The 21341-nt window shown below is 33.7% G+C and overlaps 1 protein-coding gene across 7 annotated transcripts in view; it reads right to left on the reverse strand.

Annotated features, from left to right (window-relative positions):
* LRRC40 (leucine rich repeat containing 40) overlaps nt 1-21341 on the reverse strand; it is a 57150-nt gene that overhangs the window by 12396 nt on the left and 23413 nt on the right. For 6 of the 7 annotated variants that reach the window (XR_014300097.1, XR_014300098.1, XR_014300099.1 and 3 more), the window contains 8 exons: nt 19502-19644; nt 17917-18089; nt 16556-16643; nt 16393-16438; nt 10539-10647; nt 7186-7293; nt 4765-4875; nt 1587-1664 (listed from right to left, as the gene is read on the reverse strand). Coding sequence is in view for 4 of the 7 variants with exons in the window: in XM_082688816.1 (XP_082544942.1) it covers nt 1587-1664; nt 4765-4875; nt 7186-7293; nt 10539-10647; nt 16393-16438; nt 16556-16643; nt 17917-18089; nt 19502-19644 (856 nt within the window). In the remaining 3 variants the exon portion in view is untranslated. The remainder of the gene's footprint in view (nt 1-1586; nt 1665-4764; nt 4876-7185; nt 7294-10538; nt 10648-16392; nt 16439-16555; nt 16644-17916; nt 18090-19501; nt 19645-21341) is intronic. The other variant, XM_082688817.1, reaches the window with a different exon arrangement.

A 21341-nucleotide genomic window follows, 5' to 3' on the forward strand; every position in this document is an offset into this window, starting at 1 on the left:
GCCCTTCTTTTGCTGCCTTGATGTAGAAGGAAGAAAGGAAAGAAAGAAGAAAGGAGGGAGGGAAGAAGAGAGGAAGGAAGAAGGGAGGAAAGATAAATAGATAAAATCAGTAGCAAGCATAAATTCAAGACAGCTCTGAAGTTCCAGAGTGACTGGAGAGTTAATAACTAGGAGTACAGAGGGACCACACTGCCCCAAAGCAGTCCTTCCTCTTCTTCCCACCAATGCATGAATAAGGTAATTCAAAAAGATGTAGCTCACCTGCTGACACAGAAGTTAGGGTTAGCTTTTGCTATCTTCCCTAAGACATTACTTGACAATGTGATTGACCACTCACTAGACCAACAGAGAACTGACAGTTCAGTTCGCAAATAAAAATTAGCAGAGATCTGAGAAGTGTATATATTTTTAAATAATGACAACAATGATATAACCTACACTTGAAAAATCACTAGCAATAATGAAGCAGACAGAATAGAAATTTAGATAGGCAATATTTTAGACACATCACTCTGCCTTAGCTTCCTTAACTGCAAATGAGGAATAATAATGGTACTAAACTTACACACTTGTTATAAGAACTGAATGATTATATTTCAACTGGAATACAGTAAACAAACGTTAGCTATTAATATTTAGATTGTTACCAGAATCAAAGTGCATTATACAAAACAAATGATATAGTTGTTAAGAGCCCAACCACTGGAGGCAAGCCACCAGGGCTCAAACCCCAGATCTATAATGTTGTATTTATATGAACCTTAGCAAAACATAAATATCTAATATTTACTTAATATACTGGTAGTAATCCTGTCTCACAAGAAGTAAAAGCGAACTAAGGAAAAATACATACATGGAGAAATTTTATAGACACTCAGGATGATTTCCTTAACTTCTAATCCTCATAATGATAGAAAACCACATTTTGTGAGGATTAAATGAGATAATATATGCACTTAGTCCTGTGTCAGCAGATTAATAAGTCCCAAATAAATACTAGGGACTCCTAATTATTAGCAGCATCTTCAGACTGAGGAATAAAATCTATCAGTTGGCATACAAAGCTCTGACAGGACTCACTACTGCTCACATGCCCAAATTCATTTGTTCTTCCTGTTCCTTTATTCCCCACCTCCTTTATAGCCCAAGCCATAGAAAACTTCTTGAGCTGTCCCAAACACACCATGCTCTTATGTTTGTGCCTTAGTACACACCAGTTGCTCCGCCCGGGATGCCCTGTTCCTGAGTGTCTGGCTGATACCGCATTTTTAAGTCTTAGTTGCAATGCTGTCTCCTCTGCCTTCAGGCAATCTCAGGAAACACTTTTACCTATGCACAACATTTTCACTACAGCAATCCTCATTACTTATTTACATATCTGTCTTCCTATTTGGCTACAAGTTTCTTAAAATTGTTAAAAGGAACAAAAAGTCTACTGGATATCAGCTGTGAAAATAAACCTGGATATTTAAATAAAGTAAACACATGGGGCTTTTTTATTTGGCTCTTTTAGGTGTATTCTCTAAGTCCTTCAAATTCTCTACATAAAAATCCTTAGTCATAGATTAGTCTGTTCTGCCTCTCACCTGTTAAAGGATAGATTAATTGTTTGTAGTCTTATCAGTGATTCCATTTCTTCAGGCAAAGAATTTAAAAAATTGTTCCTAAATTGAAAAGAAAAAGATGATTTACAAAGTTTGAAAATACGTATAATTTTAATTTATAATTAAAGTGTTGATCAGGGTGCCTGGGTGACTCAATTGGTTCAACATTTGTCTTTGGCTCAGGTCATGATCCCAGGGTCCTGAGATCGAGTCTCACAACGCATCAGGCTCCCTGCTCATCAGGGAGTCTGCTTCTCCCTCTCCCTCTGCCCCTTCCCTCCGGTGGTACTCTCTCTCTGATGCATGCTGTCTCTCAAAGTAAATAAATAAAATCCTAAAAAATAAAAAAATTTTAAAAATCTTAAAAAATAAAGTGTTGATCAGACAAAAAAATTACATAGCTCTGTTGGTCCTTGATCTGATCTCATTAAGGCTGAGTCCTGAGAATTCTGAATCAGTCAACTGCCTCAGTTATTTGATTAGTGTGCCAAATCCTAATACCAATACACAACCTATAGGGCGCCTGCGTGGCTCAGTGGGTTAAAAGCCTCTGCCTTTGGCTCAGGTCATGATCCCAGGGTCCAGGGATGGAGCCCTGTGTCCGGCTCTCTGCTCGGCGGGGAACCTGCTCCCTCCTCTCTCTCTGCCTGCCTCTCTGTCTACTTGTGATCTCTATCTGTCAAATAAATAAATAAAATCTTTAAAATTTAAAAAAAAAGGCAGACAATACACAACCTATAAAGCAACCAACTCTTTAGTAATACATTTAATAGGGCAAAACATTGTGAACTAATTACTATTTCTTTCAAACTGATCTCAGAAATATGTCTCACAGATAGGGCCCTTGAAATCATGCCACATTGTTTGATTCCACAAATATTTGATTGGTGTTTAATACATGTATCTTGCATACAGACATGAAATTCTACTCTAAGCAGAACTGTAAAATTTTATGGAAAAAAATAATAAAAGAGGGAAGTGATACGATTCTATATATTTAGAAATTTGGGGCTTTCTACTGCAGATATTAAGTAAGTCCATTTCTCCCCTAAGTTTAAAATTTCAATTTGCCCAATGCATGTATTTTTTAAGATTCTTAGAATGAAGCATGGGTGTAAACAGAATCTCATTTATTGTTAGAAGGATCTGGGAACAATGTTAAAAGAAAGGTTAACAACAAGAAGGCGGAAGGATTCTAGAGCCTATTTAATTACTTATAATAGAAAATATTGTGAGAAAATTATATTCAACTAGACAGTTATTACCTCTTACAACTGGGTAATTTTCTCTAAATATTTTTGTGTTCAGAAGTCAAGCCTACTAATATGTTAGTCATACTTTCTACACCTATGTTTTTTTCTTTTCCCTGTACAGCTAATGTCTTTATTAAGCTGTACCAAATACCCTACTGCTGGTTTCTATCCTTTCCCTAGAGTCTTATATATCTACTGGTATCAGGAAAAAAGTGTACGTTAGAAACGCCGGGGTGGCTCAGTCAGTAGAGCGACTCCCTTCGGCTCAGGTCATGATCTCAGGGTCCTGGGATCAAGCCGTGCATCAGGCTCTCTGCTCAGTGGGGAGCCTGCTTCTCCCTCTCCCTCTGCTACTCCCCTACTTGTGCTCTCTCCCTCTCTGTCAAATAAATTAAAAAAAAAATAAAATAAAATAAACAAAAGTGTACATTACTCACTTAGAAACCTAAAACTATAAACAATGGCATACACACACACCCCCTAAAGAATGGGACAAAAATAAAGAGAGCAGTAATGAGTGCATTAATCCATTCTCTCCTCTCCATTAATACTGACCTACAATATGGTTTTACACTGCTTTGCCAGTGTAACTGCCACCCCAAAACAGAAGCAATTCTACATTTAAAAGGAGCAGAGTATTAGTAGATTTGCTTTAATCCCAAAAGCCAAAAAAAATTAAAAAGCGTCTATAGGTAGAAAAATCCTCAGATATAATTCAGCTTATTGTTATTTACCTATTGCTTGAGCAGATCAAGAAGAACTACCGCTGAAATAAACTAAAAGCACACCTAGTAATTATACATGAGTAGGAAGTGGAGATAATAGAGCTATAGCTTACAAATAAAGACTTAAAGCCCAAACAAATAAATATTTGACTATCTACCTCTGAGTCATTTATTATTACCCTCTAAGAACTGTGGCAATTCTGGTCCTGTCACTTGAACTTAGGACATTTTTAATTAAACTTCCTATTACTTCTGCAGAGTGTTAAAGTTTCTTCCCTTTTGTTGTCAGTCTTCGGGGTCTTTTTCTTTCTTTCTGACCTTGAATGTTTACTGTAATATTTTGAAACCAAATAGGTTCTTCTTTTTTTTTTTTTTTTAAGATCTTATTTATTTATTTGACAGAGAGAAATCACAAGTAGTCGGAGAGGCAGGCAGAGAGAGAGAGAGGAGGAAGCAGGCTCCCTGCTGAGCAGAGAGCCCCATGTGGGACTCGATCCCAGGACCCTGAGATCATGACCTGAGCCAAAGGCAGTGGCTTAACCCACTGAGCCACCCAGGCGCCCCAAATAGGTTCTTCTTCTTTTTTTTTTTTTTTAAGATTTTATTTATTTATTTGACAGAGAGAAATTACAAGTACACTGAGAGGCAGGCAGAGAGAGAGAGAGAGAAGGAAGCAGGCTCCCTGCTGAGCAGAGAGCCGGACGCGGGACTCGATCCCAGCACCCTGAGATCATGACCTGAGCCGAAGGCAGCGGCTTAACCCACTGAGCCACCCAGGAGCCCCAAATAGGTTCTTCTTAAGAGAAGCCGTGCTATCCTCTATGCTAGCACAGGATTTTTGACAGTTTTATGCTATTTATTTTCAGAAAAGGAAAAACAGGAAACAAACATTTTCCATGGGTTATTTGTAATTTTGCTTAAGCATGAATTTAAAGAATGTGTTAATATGCTCTACTATTTTAAAGAATTATTTCTTATTTAACTTACAAACTGCCTACAAATGACAGATACTTGATTAAAAGCTTTCCTAAATGCTTAATTTTAGATTTGTCCTAAGACGTAATTAATAAACTAAAGAGTAATTTCCACACTTACTTAGGAAATATGAGGGAACAGTAAATGTTAGGCAAAACTCAAAGACAAGTTATAATGAAAAAGTGAAGCAGTAACATCAATAAATACCTGAGATCTAAAAAAGTCAATTTTTGAAGCATACATAATTCCAAGGATATAAAGGAAAGCTTATTAAAACTGAGATTGACATCAGAAACCATTTCTTTCAGTTCCACAATTCTGAAACAAAAGTAATTTAAAAATGTTAGCTCTTGAATTCACTGTCAGACCTTCAAAACTACAAGCAAACAATAGGAGGAAAAAATCCTATATTATTTTTGCAAGTTAAGATTTTCTATAACTTTTACTTTTCTCACAATTTCAATCAGTTTGTATTCTATAATAGGTTTTTTTTAGTATAATATTCTCTGTATCTGAGTACTTCAGAAAGTTTTTTAACTATGATATGTCAACATTATTAAAGTATAGTATTTTTTGTCCAAATTATCATTAGATTAATCATGACTTCAAGAGAATACTAAGTTAATTCCTAGGTTTGGTAAGTGTCATGACTAAACAACTTAAGTCAAAGACTTAAAGAGAAGACTTAACTATTGCTAAGTAAGTCTACTCAACCTTAGTGATTTTAAAGCATGTTATTAACTAAAAGAACAAGAAATGTTAGATATGATTTGCCAAGAAATGAAACCATATGAAAGAAAGACTATCAACTGCTGTGCTAAAGAAAGATGAGTTTGGATATGTAACTGATAAAACTTTTTTGGAAAGTTTTTTGATATATGTATTGAGAGCCATACTCCTTTAGGTAATTCTTCTGGAAATCTGGTTGAAAAAAACCAGTATGTTTTGTTTTATTTATTGCCATAATCAACTTGTAGTATATAGTACATTATATATATTGTATATTGTAATATAAACAATATTTTAAAAATATTGTTTACAACATAGGAAAACACTTAGGACAAATAAACCAGTTAAGATACAAATTGTAAATATAATTCTAAAGGGGAAACAGTTTGAAATAAAACATGCCATGAATAGCAATAGGACTACAAAAGATCTGTCCCTTGATTTTGTCCAAAATTTTATGAGTAAGTATTATTTTCACAATCAGGAAATCATATAAGGAAATGTATGACTTGTGAAAAAAAAATTAAAGGAAAATTACTCAGAAACTCTCTAAATCAAGTTATGTCCTTACTATCTCTCTTTGGTCATCTAAATTGCCAAAAATATGATGAAATATGGAGTAACAGAATACCATATTGTTTTGCATATGAATTACCAGGTTAAGGTAAAATGAAAAAGTAAGTAATAAGGTGATGTGTTTTAACTCCTTCCATCTTCATTCCCAGTTTTGACCCAGGATCCCCCAGGCAAACGTATCCTGAGAGCAAATCTAACTGTTCAGTTCTTCTATCAAGTATTCTCAGAGTCCTTTAAACAAGAGAGGAGATGAAATAGATCTCTTTTTGCTATGGAATCTCAAAGTTATTTTACTTTTAAGATCTATATTCTCCAAACTAGGCCCTGCAAAACAGAAAGCAAGTTAAATTTTGTTTATTTAAAAATTTTAAACATCGAAAAAATGTTTTTGACAGTCAAATTTTATATTCCCAATCACCTTTTTTTTTTTTTTTAAGTACTTAAGTGCTTACTAAGTGCAGGTACTGGTTAAATGCTCTGTGTGGATATTGTCATTTAATTTAATTCTCATAAAATATGTACTCTAGTATCTTTACATCATAGGTAGGGAAACTAAGAGCAGCTAGTTAGCCTGTTGAAAGCCACAAAGCTCACTGATCTGGGTTACAGATAGAAGCAATTGAGTCCATTGTTCAAGTTCTTTATCTATTCTGTCTGCCCTAATGTTGCTTTACTTGTCAGCTTTCTTTGGGTATATAGTTTACTGCAAGATAACAATCATTTTAAAAGTTCCATATCATACTAAACTTATTTTCTCTCATAACCTAAAGATTTGCCATAACTAATATCAACAAAGACATATTGAACAGTACAAGTACAATGCACATGACTTCTAGTATTTGATAGTAAAGAATCCTTTTCTAGGAGGAAAATATTCACAGGATTATCTGTTTTTTATTGCTTTTACTATCAGTGAAAAATTCAGTGGCTTAGCAATTCATTAACATACAGCCCAAAATAAAAACTCCTATTAATCCACATGTACCTGGCTTTGGATAGTATCTTAAAACTTTTCCTCTAGTATTTCATTACATGGAAAAATTTATACTTTTAATAATTCTAATACCTATTTTCCATGTTTAAAATATAAAAGGAAAAGAAATCAAATTTTAAAAAACTTATATACCTCTCAGAACTGATGTTAATGTCTCAGAGAATACTTAATTCTAACTTGTTAAATCCCTCAAATATCAATAATGAAAAAAACCCTACATATGTTTTAAATTAAAAAAACATGAAAAATCATTATTCGTGTCACTGAGATACAAACACAACTGAAATGAGTCACAACTTAACAGCAATGACATCATGAACGATTCTCACCTTTTAGGAATTTCACATAGCTGATTCTTACTGAAGTTAACAGAAGTGATAATGTTGCTTTTCACTGCATCAAATACTTCATCAGGAATTAAAGTTGTTTGTTTATCACTAAATGAAAAGTGGTTTAAAAAAGCATCATCCTTAGTAGTCCAGAAAGATATGATTATTACTTTTCACTTTTAAAGGCCCTTAAAGATTTTGTGTTTTCAACGCAGAAGGCAGTTGCTTATGAAGAACATTGAAGAAGAATGCCACAAAAACCTACAAACTCACAAAATATTCACCATTAAGAATTCAGACAACATATTGTATCACAGTACATTGTACCATACCTTCTGAGCATTCACATACTCACGTGTGAATAAAATTAGATATATCTTCAGAGTCCAAGATGTTTAGAAATCACATAGTAATGGACAGTAATTAGTAATGGATTCCTCTACCTCAGAATAGAACTAATCTATAATTTTAAAGCTGTTGCCATCCCTTTTCTCAGGGACTATTTGCCAACTTTATGTAGCTATACAGTTAACTTGCTGCAAGGTAACAATCATTTCTAAAAGTTCAACACTGTGGCACCTGGGTGGCTCAATCACTTAAGTATCTGCCTTTGGCTCAGGTCATGATCCCAGAATCCTGGGATCGAGCCCCACATTGGCCTCTCTGCTCAGAAGGGAGCCTCTTCTCCTTCTCCCTCTGCTATTCCTCCTGCTTGTGCTCTCTCTGTCTCTGTAAAATAAATAAAACCTTTAAAAAAATAAATACAAATTAAAAAATAAAAGTTCAACATTATACTAAACAGTTTCTGAGCAACTTCTCTATCTTTAAGCATGTGACAAGGTAGACAGGGTAGTGGCCTTAGAGTAAACCATTCCTGGTTTTACCATTAAGGAGCTTTTTTAAAATTTACTTTCTTTTAACCTCAGTTCTGTGAAATTAGAATCTCAAGAACTATTGATTGTTATGTGGGCCAGACCTTTTGCAAATATAAATGTAAATAAATTTCCTTTCCTTTTTTTTTTTTTTAAGATTTTATTTATTTATTTGACAGAGAGAGATCACAAGTAGGCAGAGAGGCAGGCAGAGCGAGAGAGGAGGAAGCAGGCTCCCCACTGAGCGGAGAGCCCGATGCGGGATTCGATCCCAGGACCCTGAGATCATGACCTGAGCCGAAGGCAGCGGCTTAACCCACTGAGCCACCCAGGCGCCCAATAAATTTCCTTTTCAATAAGATTTTCAATAAAGCATACAATTAATCTTAAATGAAAGTAGAGTAGTACTCTGACATTTGCAGATTTAACAATTTGTTGATGTTATAATTAGCCATTTGTCCCCACGTTCTTCTTTTATAATTTTCAATACCTAATACATCATCCACTTAGAAATACTGTTGATGGAATGCCAAATTAATGACTTTATGAATAAGAAAATAATTATTACATATAAAGTCCAATATAGAGAAACCTGTAAGAAAGGCACTATAATACAGATAGGTAAAAAGACAGCCTAAATTTCAGTTTTTATACCTTCTACTTCTGCTGTACGGCCCTATCTTCTATGTGTCAATAAGATTTTTATCTTTTTAATCAGAAATGCTCAAATCATGGGGAACTGATTTATTGTAATCGAACACTGAAGATTACACTCTTTCAAAAAAGCTTAGTTGAAAGCATTTATGCTTTGATATTGGGAATAATTTATATTTTAAATGGAATACTTTTCAATTAAAGTCTCTGAGGAAAATAAATTATAATAAATTTAGAATCAAAACAATATAAGATGTATGGTCTTCAGTGCTATCTTTAAAACACTTTTGTGATATCTATGGCTTTGTTTTTATTTTTTTTTTTAAGATATTATTTATTTATTTGAGAGAGAGACACACAGCAAGAGAGGGAACACAAGCAGAGGGAGTGGGAAAGGGAGAAGCAGGCTTCCTGCAGAGCCGGAAGCCTGATGTGGGGCCCAATCCCAGGACCCTGGGATCATGACTTGAGCCTGCCCAGGACCTGAGCTGAAGGCAGACGCTTAACACCTGAGCCAGCCAGGCGCCCTGATATTTGTGACTTTAAAAAGTGGGAACTGCTATCTCAAATAAAATTGTATCAATATTACTTTATAGATTGTTTGGAAGATTAAAAGCAACAGCATGTGCAAAATACCTAGTACATTGTCCAGCACAGAACACAGACACAATAAATCGTTTCCATTCAGGAATGAGGGAATGAAGGCAGAGAAAAAAAAATTCTAAGGCAAGAATCAAGTCTGTCTCATCATCATTTGGTGTATTATGACACCTAGCATAGGATTTGAAACCTAGTAGGTTCCAAAAATATCTATTAATAAATGGGTATATTATGTGGAAGAGAAGCATGCTAAGCTACCATGCTATGCTATGAGAAAAGAGGGATACAAATATAAATATGGAAGAGTACATCTTGTGTTACAGTGTCTAAGAAGGAAGCTGGCTTAGATCAGGGATTTCTACATACATCAAAGAGTGTTAGACCAATAGATCTGAACTAGAAACTGTATCCTGACCTTTGAGAAGGTCAGTGGTTCCTACTGACACAGTAAGAAAAAGAGGCCAGACACCAATGCTTACTGTTAGATAACTGAATAACTCTGGTCATCTGACTTGAACTTTAGTCTGTATTTTCATTACAATATCCAGACATGAACCAATCACTGTAGAAGGTTTGACAGCATTGGTTAATTTTATCATTGTTGCCTAGATAGTACTGAAAGAATACTTAACAATATTTGCATAGGTATCTTCTTTCCTCAATCAAATACATTTCCATAATATAAACATTTTTAGACTTTTATATCAACTTATACACCAATATAGCAACTGTTTCAGGTTTAATACGTATGTACTAGAGTATAATATTATTATGGCATATTACTTGGCTTAGATGTATTAATGGGGTACAACCTCTCAAGCTTTGCCTGCTTAAGGTCTTCATTAACTAACTGATATTAATTTCTTATTGACTAGTAGAGTCTTTCCCAATATAAAATCCTCTCTTGATACTGTTTACTGAGTCAAAAAACTTTACTACCAAACAGTACTTTTATCTTATTTTTTATAACAAAATGTTATTATAAAAATGTCAATATTAATAAACATCTATCTCTTAAGCATAATAAATATAAATCACTGAAGGAATGGTATTTAAGTTCACTGACTTTTAATATGCTTTTATCTCATCACTGTTTTTGCATCACTTGCTATTAATCTAAGTGCAAATATACTCTGATGAATTCTTCCTCACCAACTTTCCTTTTATGTGAAGGATTATTTCTCAAAGTTTTCTATATGTTTTGTAGTGTTTGAGAAAATTACATACCTATAGTCTAATATTTTTAATGTGACGATAGCGTGTACATTGACTCTGGATTCACTTGGTAGTGTCATGGCAGTCTCAATAACAGGATCACTTTGGCTTGGTCCATCATCTGGCAAGAGAAAAGTTATGTGAATCGAATATACATTTTATAAAGTCATTTACAAATTCTTGGAAATATATAAAAATGGAATACATGATTTCTATACGTTACTGGTAAGAATGCCTTTAGTCATATACTTTATTTCTAATAACTCAAATCTAGGTCTAGAATTTAGTATTTAATTAACAGAAAATAGATAAAATTACTACAATATGGCTTTAAAATCTTTTAATAAATCCCACCAAGAAAATTTAGGAGTAGAAAAGAACCTTCAAAGAACAACTACAATCTCTCAGAAGAAACAATGACACTAAACCTTCCTCTTAAGAAAAATATTATGGTCTATTAGAAGGAATTTATTAACAAAGGAAAAATATTACTTCCCACAAATGTCTACAAAATAGGTATATACTGATCTTCTAAATTAGGACATATGGCAACTGATTATCCTTGATCACTTGAAACTGAGGGATTTACATAATCAGGTAAGCTTTTGGTACATTATTTATGTTAAGAGGGTTTTTTTTTTTTTAAGCAATTGCAAGACTTTATTTTCAATAGGTATTTCCTAACATACATGCCTACTCACACACCTCTTACTAGTTTCCAAAGACTGTTTAACTCTGCCACTATATGGTATATAAAGAACAAAGCAATTCATACACATCAAAAAGAAATGGCTTTGTGACTTTTTGGCAAAAGAGACTTCAAACTATCTAGACAGAAGTAAAAAAAAAAAAAAAATATTAATTTTTAACAATGTGAAGAAAATTAAATAGTCCTAGCATTCATCATATGTTAACAGCATAAGGCATACCAAAAGAACATAAAACAGTTAGTAATATCTCTGATCTTGCTTCAGCCCAGTAGGCATTTAATGAACATTTGTTGAATACTATGAAGTATATCTCTCTTGCATGGAGCTCATTAATTATTCAATAATCAATAATCATTAAGCTCGTAGTTCTAATGCAAATATCATATGGATATTTTGTTCACAGAAAGAGCAGAGAATAAAAGACAGTATCAAAGAGAAATAAAAGACATCAAGGTATTTATTAGTATTAAGCAAATGCTTTAGTATTTAGAAGTACACTTGCATTTTGGTTACATCATTTTAAAGAGATGTAATATATATTGCCAAGTTACATCAGCAGATAGGCAACATTAAACCAGCAACAAAACCCAGCTTTAGTTTTTAAATATATGTGTAGACGCATTGACAACATATTGACATAGACTATTCGCACTACTTTCCAAAGAGCCACTTTTAATAATCAGCATCAAGAATATAAACAGGAAGTCCATAATCCATTGGGAGGGGACTATGCAAGAGACAGATTTCGTTTTCATTATATATCCTTGTATATTGGTTGAATTTTTTCTCCATGTAAATTTACTGACTTTTTAATTTAAAAACACAAGTTGGCAATATTCCCTAAATTGATCTACAGATTCAATGTAAGCCGTATCAGAATCCTAGCTGACTTTTTGTAGAAATCAACAAACTGATTCTAAAATTCATGTGGGATTGCAAGAAACACAAAATAGCTAAAACAAGACTGAGAAAAAAGAATAAAGGATTTACCCTTCCCAATTTCAAAACTTACTATAAATCAATGGTAATCAAGAGACTGTAGTACTGGCACAGGATAGAAATACAGATCAATGGAATAAAATTGAGAGTCCAGAATGAACCTTGTATTTCTGGTCAACTGATTTTCAACAAAAATGACAAAACCATTCAGTGAGAAAAGAATAGCATTTTCAACAAATGGTGCAAGGAAACTGGATAGCCACATGCAGAATTAAATTGGATCTTTATCTCATACCATATATAAAAAACAACTCAAAATTAACCAAGTTCTTAAATATAAGAGCAAAAGTATAAAATTCAGAAGAAACTATAGGAAACAATTTTCATAAAATAGGTTTTTGCAAAGGATTTTTAGACATAAAGCCAAAAGCATAAGCAAAAAAGAAAAGGAAAAAAATAAATTGACCTCATCAAAATTAAAAGATAAAAAAAAACTTTTGTATTTCAAAGGACACCACCAAGTAATGAAAAATCAAACCCACAAAATACTGGAAGATATTTACAAATCATGTATCTGACAAGGTATTTCTTTTTTTTATTAGTTACTTTTATTAACATATTAAACTCAACACGGAAAACACAGGGGTAGAGGTCTGTGAATCATCAGACTTACACATTTCACAGCACTCACCATATCACATACCCTCCTCAATGTCCATAGCCCTGTCACCCTCTCCCTACCCCTGCCACAGCAACCTTCAGTTTGTTTGTGAGATTAGGCGTTTCTTATGGTTTGTCTCCCTCCTGATCCCATCTTCTGACAAGACATTTCTATCCGGAATACATAAAGAATTACTATAACTCAATAATAAAAAGATTAAAAAAAAATAAATACTGGGCAAAGGATGTCTCATGAACATATATGCAAAATTCCTTAATAAAATACTAGCAAATTGAATATTAAAAAGTATTTAAAAGTTATACACTGGTGACTAAGTGGGATTTAACCCAGGTATATAAGTCTAGTTCAGCATTCAAAAATCAATCATGTAATGCTTCACAACAATAGGATAAAAAAAGAAAAGTATATTATCACATCAGTAGATGCATAAAAAACATCTGACAAACACCAACACTCCTTTATGATTAAAAACGCTCAGCAAACTAGGAATAGAGGAGTACTTTCTCAACTTAATAAAAGGTATCTACAAAAAACCTACAATTCACATCATACTTAATAAGAAACTTGAAGCTTTCCACCTAAGACCTCCTCTTACCATTCTTTCTGAACATCATACTGAAATGTCCTTGCTAATGCAATACAGTAAGGAAATGAAATAAAAAGTATATAAATTGGGAAGGAGGACAAAAAATAGTCTTTGTTCTCAGATGACATGATCATAGGTAGAAAGTCGAAAAGATGTGACAAGAAAAACCTCCCGAAACGAGTAAGTGATTATGTAAAGTTGCAGGATACAAGGTCAATATATAAAAATAAATTGCTTTCTGGGGCACCTGAGTGGCTCAGTGGTTAAGTGTCTTCTGCCTTTGGCTCAGGTCATGATCCCAGGGTCCTGGGATCGACCCCTGCATTGGACTCCCTGCTCAGCAGAAAGCCTGCTTCTCTCTCTCCCACTCCCTCTGTTTGTGTTCCCTCGCTCTCTCTCTCTGTGTCTCTGTCAAATAAATAAATAAAATCTTTTAAAAACAAATAAAGAAATTGCTTTCCTTTCTATCAATAAAAAGTAGAACCTGAAATTAAAAATATAATACTAATTATATTAGTATCCCCCCAAATGAAATACTTACATATAAATATGACAAAATATGTATTAAAAACTCTATGAGGAAAGTTACAAAACTCTGATGAATGAATCAAAGCACTACATAAATGGAGAGACAGTATTCATGGATAAAAGTTCTCAATATTGCGAAGATGTCCCTTCTTTCCTACTTGATCTATAAATTCAATGCAATCCCAGTCAAAATCCCAGCAAATTATTTTGTGGATGGTGACAAACTGATTCTAAAATTTACAAAAAGCAGCAAAAGACTCAAAATAGCCAACACAATATTGATTAGAGAACAAAGTTGGAAGACTGACACTATCCAACTTAAAGACTTACTATAAAGCTACTGAAATTGAGACAGTGTCAAATTGCCAAAAGAACAAATAGATCAACAGAACAGAACGGAGAGCCCATAAATACAGTCAACTCATTTTTAACAAAGAAACAAAGGCAATAATACAATGGAGTAAAGATGGTCTCTTCCATAAATGGTGCTAAAACATCAGGAAATCCACATGCAAAAAAGAATAGCTTTATTCATAATTGCCAAAACTTGGAAGCAACCAACATTTGCTTTAGTGGGGTGAATAAATAAACTGTAGTACATCCAGACAACAGGTTATTCAGTGCTAAAGAAAAATGAACTATCAAGCCATGAAAAGCACGGAAAACACTTAAGTGCATACTACAAAGGGAAAGAAGTCTATCTGAAAGATTCCAATTACATGATGTTCTGGAAATTGTTGCCAGATACGTGGTGATAGAGGGGATAAGAGGATAAACAGGCATATCACAGAAGATTTTTAGGGCAGTGAAAATACATTGTATGATACTACAATGGGGAATACCTATCAATTGTCCAAATCCATAGACTATATTACAACAAGAGTGAACTCCAAGGTTAACTATGGGCTATGATTACGATGTGTCGATGTAGGTTCATCTTTGGTAAAGAATGTACCATTCAGATAAATGATGTTGATAAATGAGGGACGCTATGCGTGTGTGGGGGCAGAGGATATATGGGAAATATCTGTACCTTCCTCTCAATTTCGTTGTAAACCTAAATCTACTCTGAAAAAATTCAGTCTTTAAAAATTTTTTTGATTATTCTGATATGACTTCTAACTGATTCATATCAGAATAATTAAATTTTTCTGAAAGAGAAAGCATACCTAGAAAAGAAAGGAAACTCCTTGATTGGCAGGAAATAAGAGTCTTAGAAAATTATGTTACTTGATTTGAAGGTCAAGGAAGAAAATGAACATTGCTGAAATATATAATTATCTTATTCATGTTACATACACTGATTGGCAATACAGTGCTAGGTTAGGCTGTGTATAACCAACAAAGTCACGAGCTAAATTAACAGTTGCAGTATTTAGCCACTAAGTTGTAGAGTGTTTGTTATGCAGCAATACACTAGTATAGCTCACTTTTCTTTAATCCTCTAGTGTATCCTACAATGATATGCATAAAATAAAAATTGGGATATAGTACAATTTTAGTGAAGCATTAAAAATTAAATGTATATGGGATGACTGGGTGGCTCAGTCAGTTAAGCATATGCCTTCAGCTCAGGTCATGATCCCAGGGTCTTGGGATCAAGTCCTACATAGGGCTCCTTGCTCAGAGAGGAGCTTTCTGCTCCCTCTGCTTGTGCTCTCCCTCTCTCTGTCTCAGATAAAAATAAAATCTTTAAAAATAAATCAACAAATAGATAGATAAATAAAAATTAAATGTATAGTATCATTTTCTCTTTTGGTACACATTCATGCTAAATTAATATACCCTGGAAAATGTGTTTTATCTTTACACTTGTTAGAATATAGCAAAACTATGCATGAAGCAGATATTCAAGTAACTATTTTTTTTTTTAAGATTTTATTTATTTATTTGACAGACAGAGATCACAAGTAGGCAGAGAGGCAGGCAGAGAGAGAGGGAAGCAGGCTCCCCGCTGAACAGAGAGCCCAATGCGGGGCTCAATCCGAGGACCCTGAGATCATGACCCGACCCGAGCCGAAGGCAGAGGCTTAACCCACTGTGCCACCTAGGCACCCCTCAAGTAACTATTAATATACTTCTTAGTCAATAGCATTCATATACTATATTATAAAAGTCAAGTTTTTTGCTTTTTCAAAGTTAAAGCACTAGGATGCTTATTGAATCTTTGTTGAATTTTCCAATTGATACACTGTGACAAATCAAAGAAATTAAGGATAAATCATTATTATTGTGAATTTAAGGATATGTTTATAACTCTAGCATATTTATGACCAATATGGATTCATAATTAGAACCACACCTGCCAGGGACTATTTCCTCTAATTATTTACACCCAAAATACATGTAAATTTATGTACTGTTAGCACTTCGCTGCCTTTCATATTATCCTTCAAAATAGAGGAAAAAATAGAAAAGTACCTTTAATCTTGCTTCGCAGATATTTTAAGACTTCTTGGGTTCCTTTCTGAAAAGGTAGAGAGAAGACACATGTTCACCAACACATACCTTGCAGTTTCAGAGACCAACAGGCATATCTGAATTTCAAATTTAAAAATCAGAACTGAATTCCAAATATGCTTACATTTATAATTTCTCTTCGTATGGTTCTTAAAGGATTTCCTTCTAGTGCCAGAAATTTCAAATGAAGTTTTCCCAATGAACAGGGTAGACTACAAAAAGATTAAATCAATTTCAGGGAAAACATGAAGAGTAAGTATAATTCAACCAACAGTTGACTCTAAAACAACAACATATAAGAAACTATACATAATAGTGTCAAAGAGAGCTCAAGTAACATAGGTCTAATATATCTCCCCTTGAAATAAATGCTGAACACGTCAGAGAAAAAAACAGATTTGTTCTGAAATTGTCATATTGTGATTGCTTAAAAAAAAAAAAAAGGTGAGCTACAAAACATTTGCTAAAAAATTGTAAAAAGTAAATTTGAATGAATCAGTGATTCAAGACAGCCATACTCAAGGATACTAAATGTTTTGATTTCATCCTTCAAGTAAGCAAATGAAATTCTTCCCTAATAATCTAATACTATTTCCCGTGTACAAAAGCACTCCCATCCTACAAACATTATGATCAATGCACAATACCAATTTATTTTTTAATGACATTATAATCAAATTGCTTCTGTCTTAATCTTTCAGGAGCTTCCCATCTCTTAAAGAATGAAAACTTACTCTTCACAGGCATTTTAAGGTCCTTTTCTATACGGCCTCAATTTACCTTTCAAGCCCTAAATTCAGTTCTGAACTTTCAAGATTTTCTTTGTGTAGTTTTGTCCCACCAAGTAAATCATTCTGACCACCGTACGTATGCACTTTAAAATCATGGTCATCCTCTAAAGATCATATGGGGGGACTAGAGTGAGGCATGACCCTGAAGGTGAAGGTGCTCTTAAATTCTGTGCTCTAAGCACTTAACTTGCCTCATCCTAGTCCCAGTCCTAATGATCATTGAAGAACATTTTCTCTTCCACAAAATTTGCCCTGATCCTCTCAATAAATTGCTGATTCCTATATTTCCTTAACGCCTTCAAAGTATTTTCTATCTCTCCCATGGCTTTACATTCATTTAATTCAACAAATATTTATCAGGTACCCTTTATATACCCAGACACTGATCTAAGAGTTAGAGATAGACCAGTGAACGAAACAGGTAAAAACCCTGACTTCCTAGTTTATGCTCTAAGTAGATTAGAGAAACCTGTAAGTATATCTGATTCTATTAGCATTTTAAGCTTGATGCCAAGGACCAACCCTAACCATTCTTTTTAAGTCTGCATATGATAAGTGTTCAATAAATGTTTAGTGAATTCAATTGAGAAAAAAGATCTCTACATGTATTTTACAAATCTTAAATAACTTATTAACTTATGAATTATAAGCAAATGCAGGTATGATATTTTATTCCTTTGATCTTTAAACTTACCTACTAATATCATTGTTACTTAGGTCAAGTCTCTCCAAAGACTGTAGCAGTGTAATCTCATCTGGAACAGATTTTAACTTATTATCCCGCAGGTCTAGCACAAGGATAGAATTCAGATGCTTAAGATGTTCTGGCCCTAATATTTCAATCTGGTTTTCACCTACATGTAATTCCTACAAAACCAAAGATGACTCATTATGTATTTCTATACTCAATAGATAATAAAAATAAAATTGAAGTCTTAATTTCAAATCACTGAAAAATACATGGGAAAAACATAAGTTTCTAATTACTAATGTGCCTAAGTTATCAATTACAAGTAAGCTAATTCAAAGTTAAAAATGGTAAAAACAGGGGCGCCTGGGTGGCTCAGTGAGTTAAAGCCTCTGCCTTAGGCTCAGGTCATGATCCCAGGGTCTCGGAATTGAGCCCCACATCAGGCTCTCTGCTAGGCAGGGAGCCTGTTCCTCTTCTCTCTCTGCCTGCCTCTCTGCCTACTTGTGATCTCTGTCTGTCAAATAAATTTTTTTAAAAATGGTAAAAACAGAACATTTTCAAGGATTTTCTGATAATTTAAAAAATAATTAAAGATTTAATCTGGTAGAAAGTTCCAAGTTTACAAACCAAAGCAGAGAAATGATTTAGTAGTTACATTTACAGAATAATAAAAATACACATCCAAGAACCATGCTGATAAAAAATTTAAAGTTTTAAAATAAGTCAGAATGAGCATAAAAAGTTACAGTTTGTTGTTATTCAACATTTTCATTAGTGGTTTTTTTTAAAAGAGTTCTTTGTTTACTTTAGAGAGAGAGATAGCAAGTGAGCAGGTCAGAGGCAGAGGGAAAGGGAGAAAGCATCTCCAGCAGACTCCATGCTCAGCAGGGAGCCTGACACAGGGCTCCATCTCATAACCCTGAGATCATGACCTGAGCAGAAACCAAGAGTCGGACACTTAAACTGAGCTACACAGGTGTCCCTCATTAGTGATATTTAAATACTGTGATCTCCCACTAATGGAATCTATAATTATCAGATGTATAACTAATCTTTAATTAAATCACTTTTTCAGTTCCTTTTATCATTGCCACCATTCTGTTTGAGAAGCCCTTTTAACTCTAATACATAAAGTATACATGAAGGAAAACAAAACATGTTAAATTTAGAAGACAATGCTATCTATTTAAAACCAAAAGAAAGTAATTAATTTTAAACAGACCCAATAATGATCAGGTAAACATAAAAGGTGGCAACTTAAACAGAGTTAGATGCGTATTCCTTCCTAGTACTCCGGGTGTCCTACAGTATGGCTCCACCACACTATGTCAGCCTCATCATCAACTTCTCCAGTTATATACAACTCCCCAGATGAAATAGACAAATTCTTATATTTAAGTTGATTATTTCTTAAAAAAAAAAAAACTAGTGCTAGCAATACCATTAATGTATTTAGTCATACTAAAATTCTGAAAAATATACAAAAAACATAGCACTATAACTAATACATATTCCCAATGTAAAAATTTCATTTTCATAATTAACTTTTGGAAAATATATAGTTATTTAATAATCATCTAAATATTACCTTTAATAATCTGCAAGAAGGAAATTCTGGTAGAAAACGTAATTTATTCCTCCGCAAATAAAGCAATTCTAGTGACTCCATGTTAGCCAATTCAGGAGGTACCGTTTCTAAGAGATTTGAGTTACAATCCAAATGCTTTAATTCTATAATATATAATAAGTGAAAATGAAAATTCTTTAATAAAAAGAAAAATATTGGTCTATAATTGTATATACATTCAAAGAACGTGTACATCATCATGAAGAATTACAAACCCATGCCACTGTATACTACTATAATAATCAAGAATCCACAATACCCCGAATGAAATAAACAAACTGAGATTGCTTTTATATTTAATTATAACTAAACAGATGTGACATTAAAATGATGTTTAATAATAGTCCAAATCATCTTTGTAATGGTAAAAAACAAAATACTTCAGTACTCTGTTAAGGTATTCTAAAATATACAAACTACAAACTATGAGATATTACTTCCCTCAGTAATTATGCATTTTTTAAAATATTTTATTTAGAGAGAGAGCAGGAGCAGGGGGAGGGACAGAGGGAGAGGGAGAGAGAAAATCTCAAACAGATTCCACAGGGAGCCTGACACAGACAGGGCTCAGTCTCATAACCCTGAGATCATGACCTAAGCCAAAATCAAGAGTCAGCCACTCAACCAACTAAGCCACCCAGCAACCCAGTAATTCCACATCTTTAAAAAGAAAAAGCTTAAGGTAGTTAAAGATAGACATGGATGCATACTAGCTATATGAATGGCTAGTAGTAGCTTAGATTCATGTATTTAAATTTGGCCAGTTGACTTTCTGTCAAAAAGCCTTGGATTTCTATGTTTGTCATCCTATTCCTCCATCTATCCACATGGCCTCTTTGTCCCTCCCTGTCTTCTTTCTTTCTTTACCTATTTTTGTTTAAATTACAGGCTTTCTCTAACATCTTAGCTAACACTATGAACAAGAATACATACTATAGCTCAACAAGGATGTTCTTACTTGCAGAATCTCTCTTACCTCCCGGATCTTTCTTTCTTAAAAAAGCATATTAAGAAAACAAAAATAGAAAGATGTAAAGGTCTTCTTTCCCTTAAAAATTCAGTAAGCTGCTTTTTCCCTAATATATATCACAGATTCTTCCACTTACAGTAGCCACCATAAATTTTCCACAATTCATTCTCCACCCTTTGGTCTGAATAGGTGATATACCTTTTACAACTTTTTTGCTGTACTTTGAGCCTATTTTAACATAATGCAAGACTGAGTTGATATTGCCTTAGACTGCTTTTAAAGAAGCTAACTGCTTTCAAAACAAATATAATAGCACTACTTTCAACAAATACTGTAATAATTTATGTATTAGTTGGCTACAGCATTTTTAAAAATGTCACAGTTGGAGGTCTGGGTGGTTTAGTCAGTTAAATGTCTGCCTTCAGCTTGGGTTGTGATCCTGGGTTCAAGCCCCGTATGGGCTCCCTGCTCACTGAGGAGTCTGCTTCTCTTTCTGCCTCTACTTTTCCCCTGCTTGTGCTCTCTCTCTCTCAAATAAATATAATTTTTAAAAATAACAATAAAATTAAAAAAATTTTAAAGTCACAATGTGATTCACCCAAATCCAGTAAATTCTATAAAGAAAGTTTTAAAAGTTAGACACTAAATTTTTATAATTGTTTGTTTTTGCATTTAAGAGTACTGACTGAGAATATAAGCAGTGCATAGTGGAAAGAACAACAGGGATGGAGTAAAAGGATTCAAGCTCTTACAGAACTGTTGTGATTCCAGCCATGGCTCTATGATATATAACATAATTTCTAAGCCTAGGTTTATGAACCTTTGAAATGT

Source organism: Mustela nivalis (genome assembly GCF_964662115.1).
Source record: "Mustela nivalis genome assembly, chromosome: 10".
NCBI classification, from domain to species: Eukaryota; Metazoa; Chordata; class Mammalia; order Carnivora; family Mustelidae; genus Mustela; species Mustela nivalis.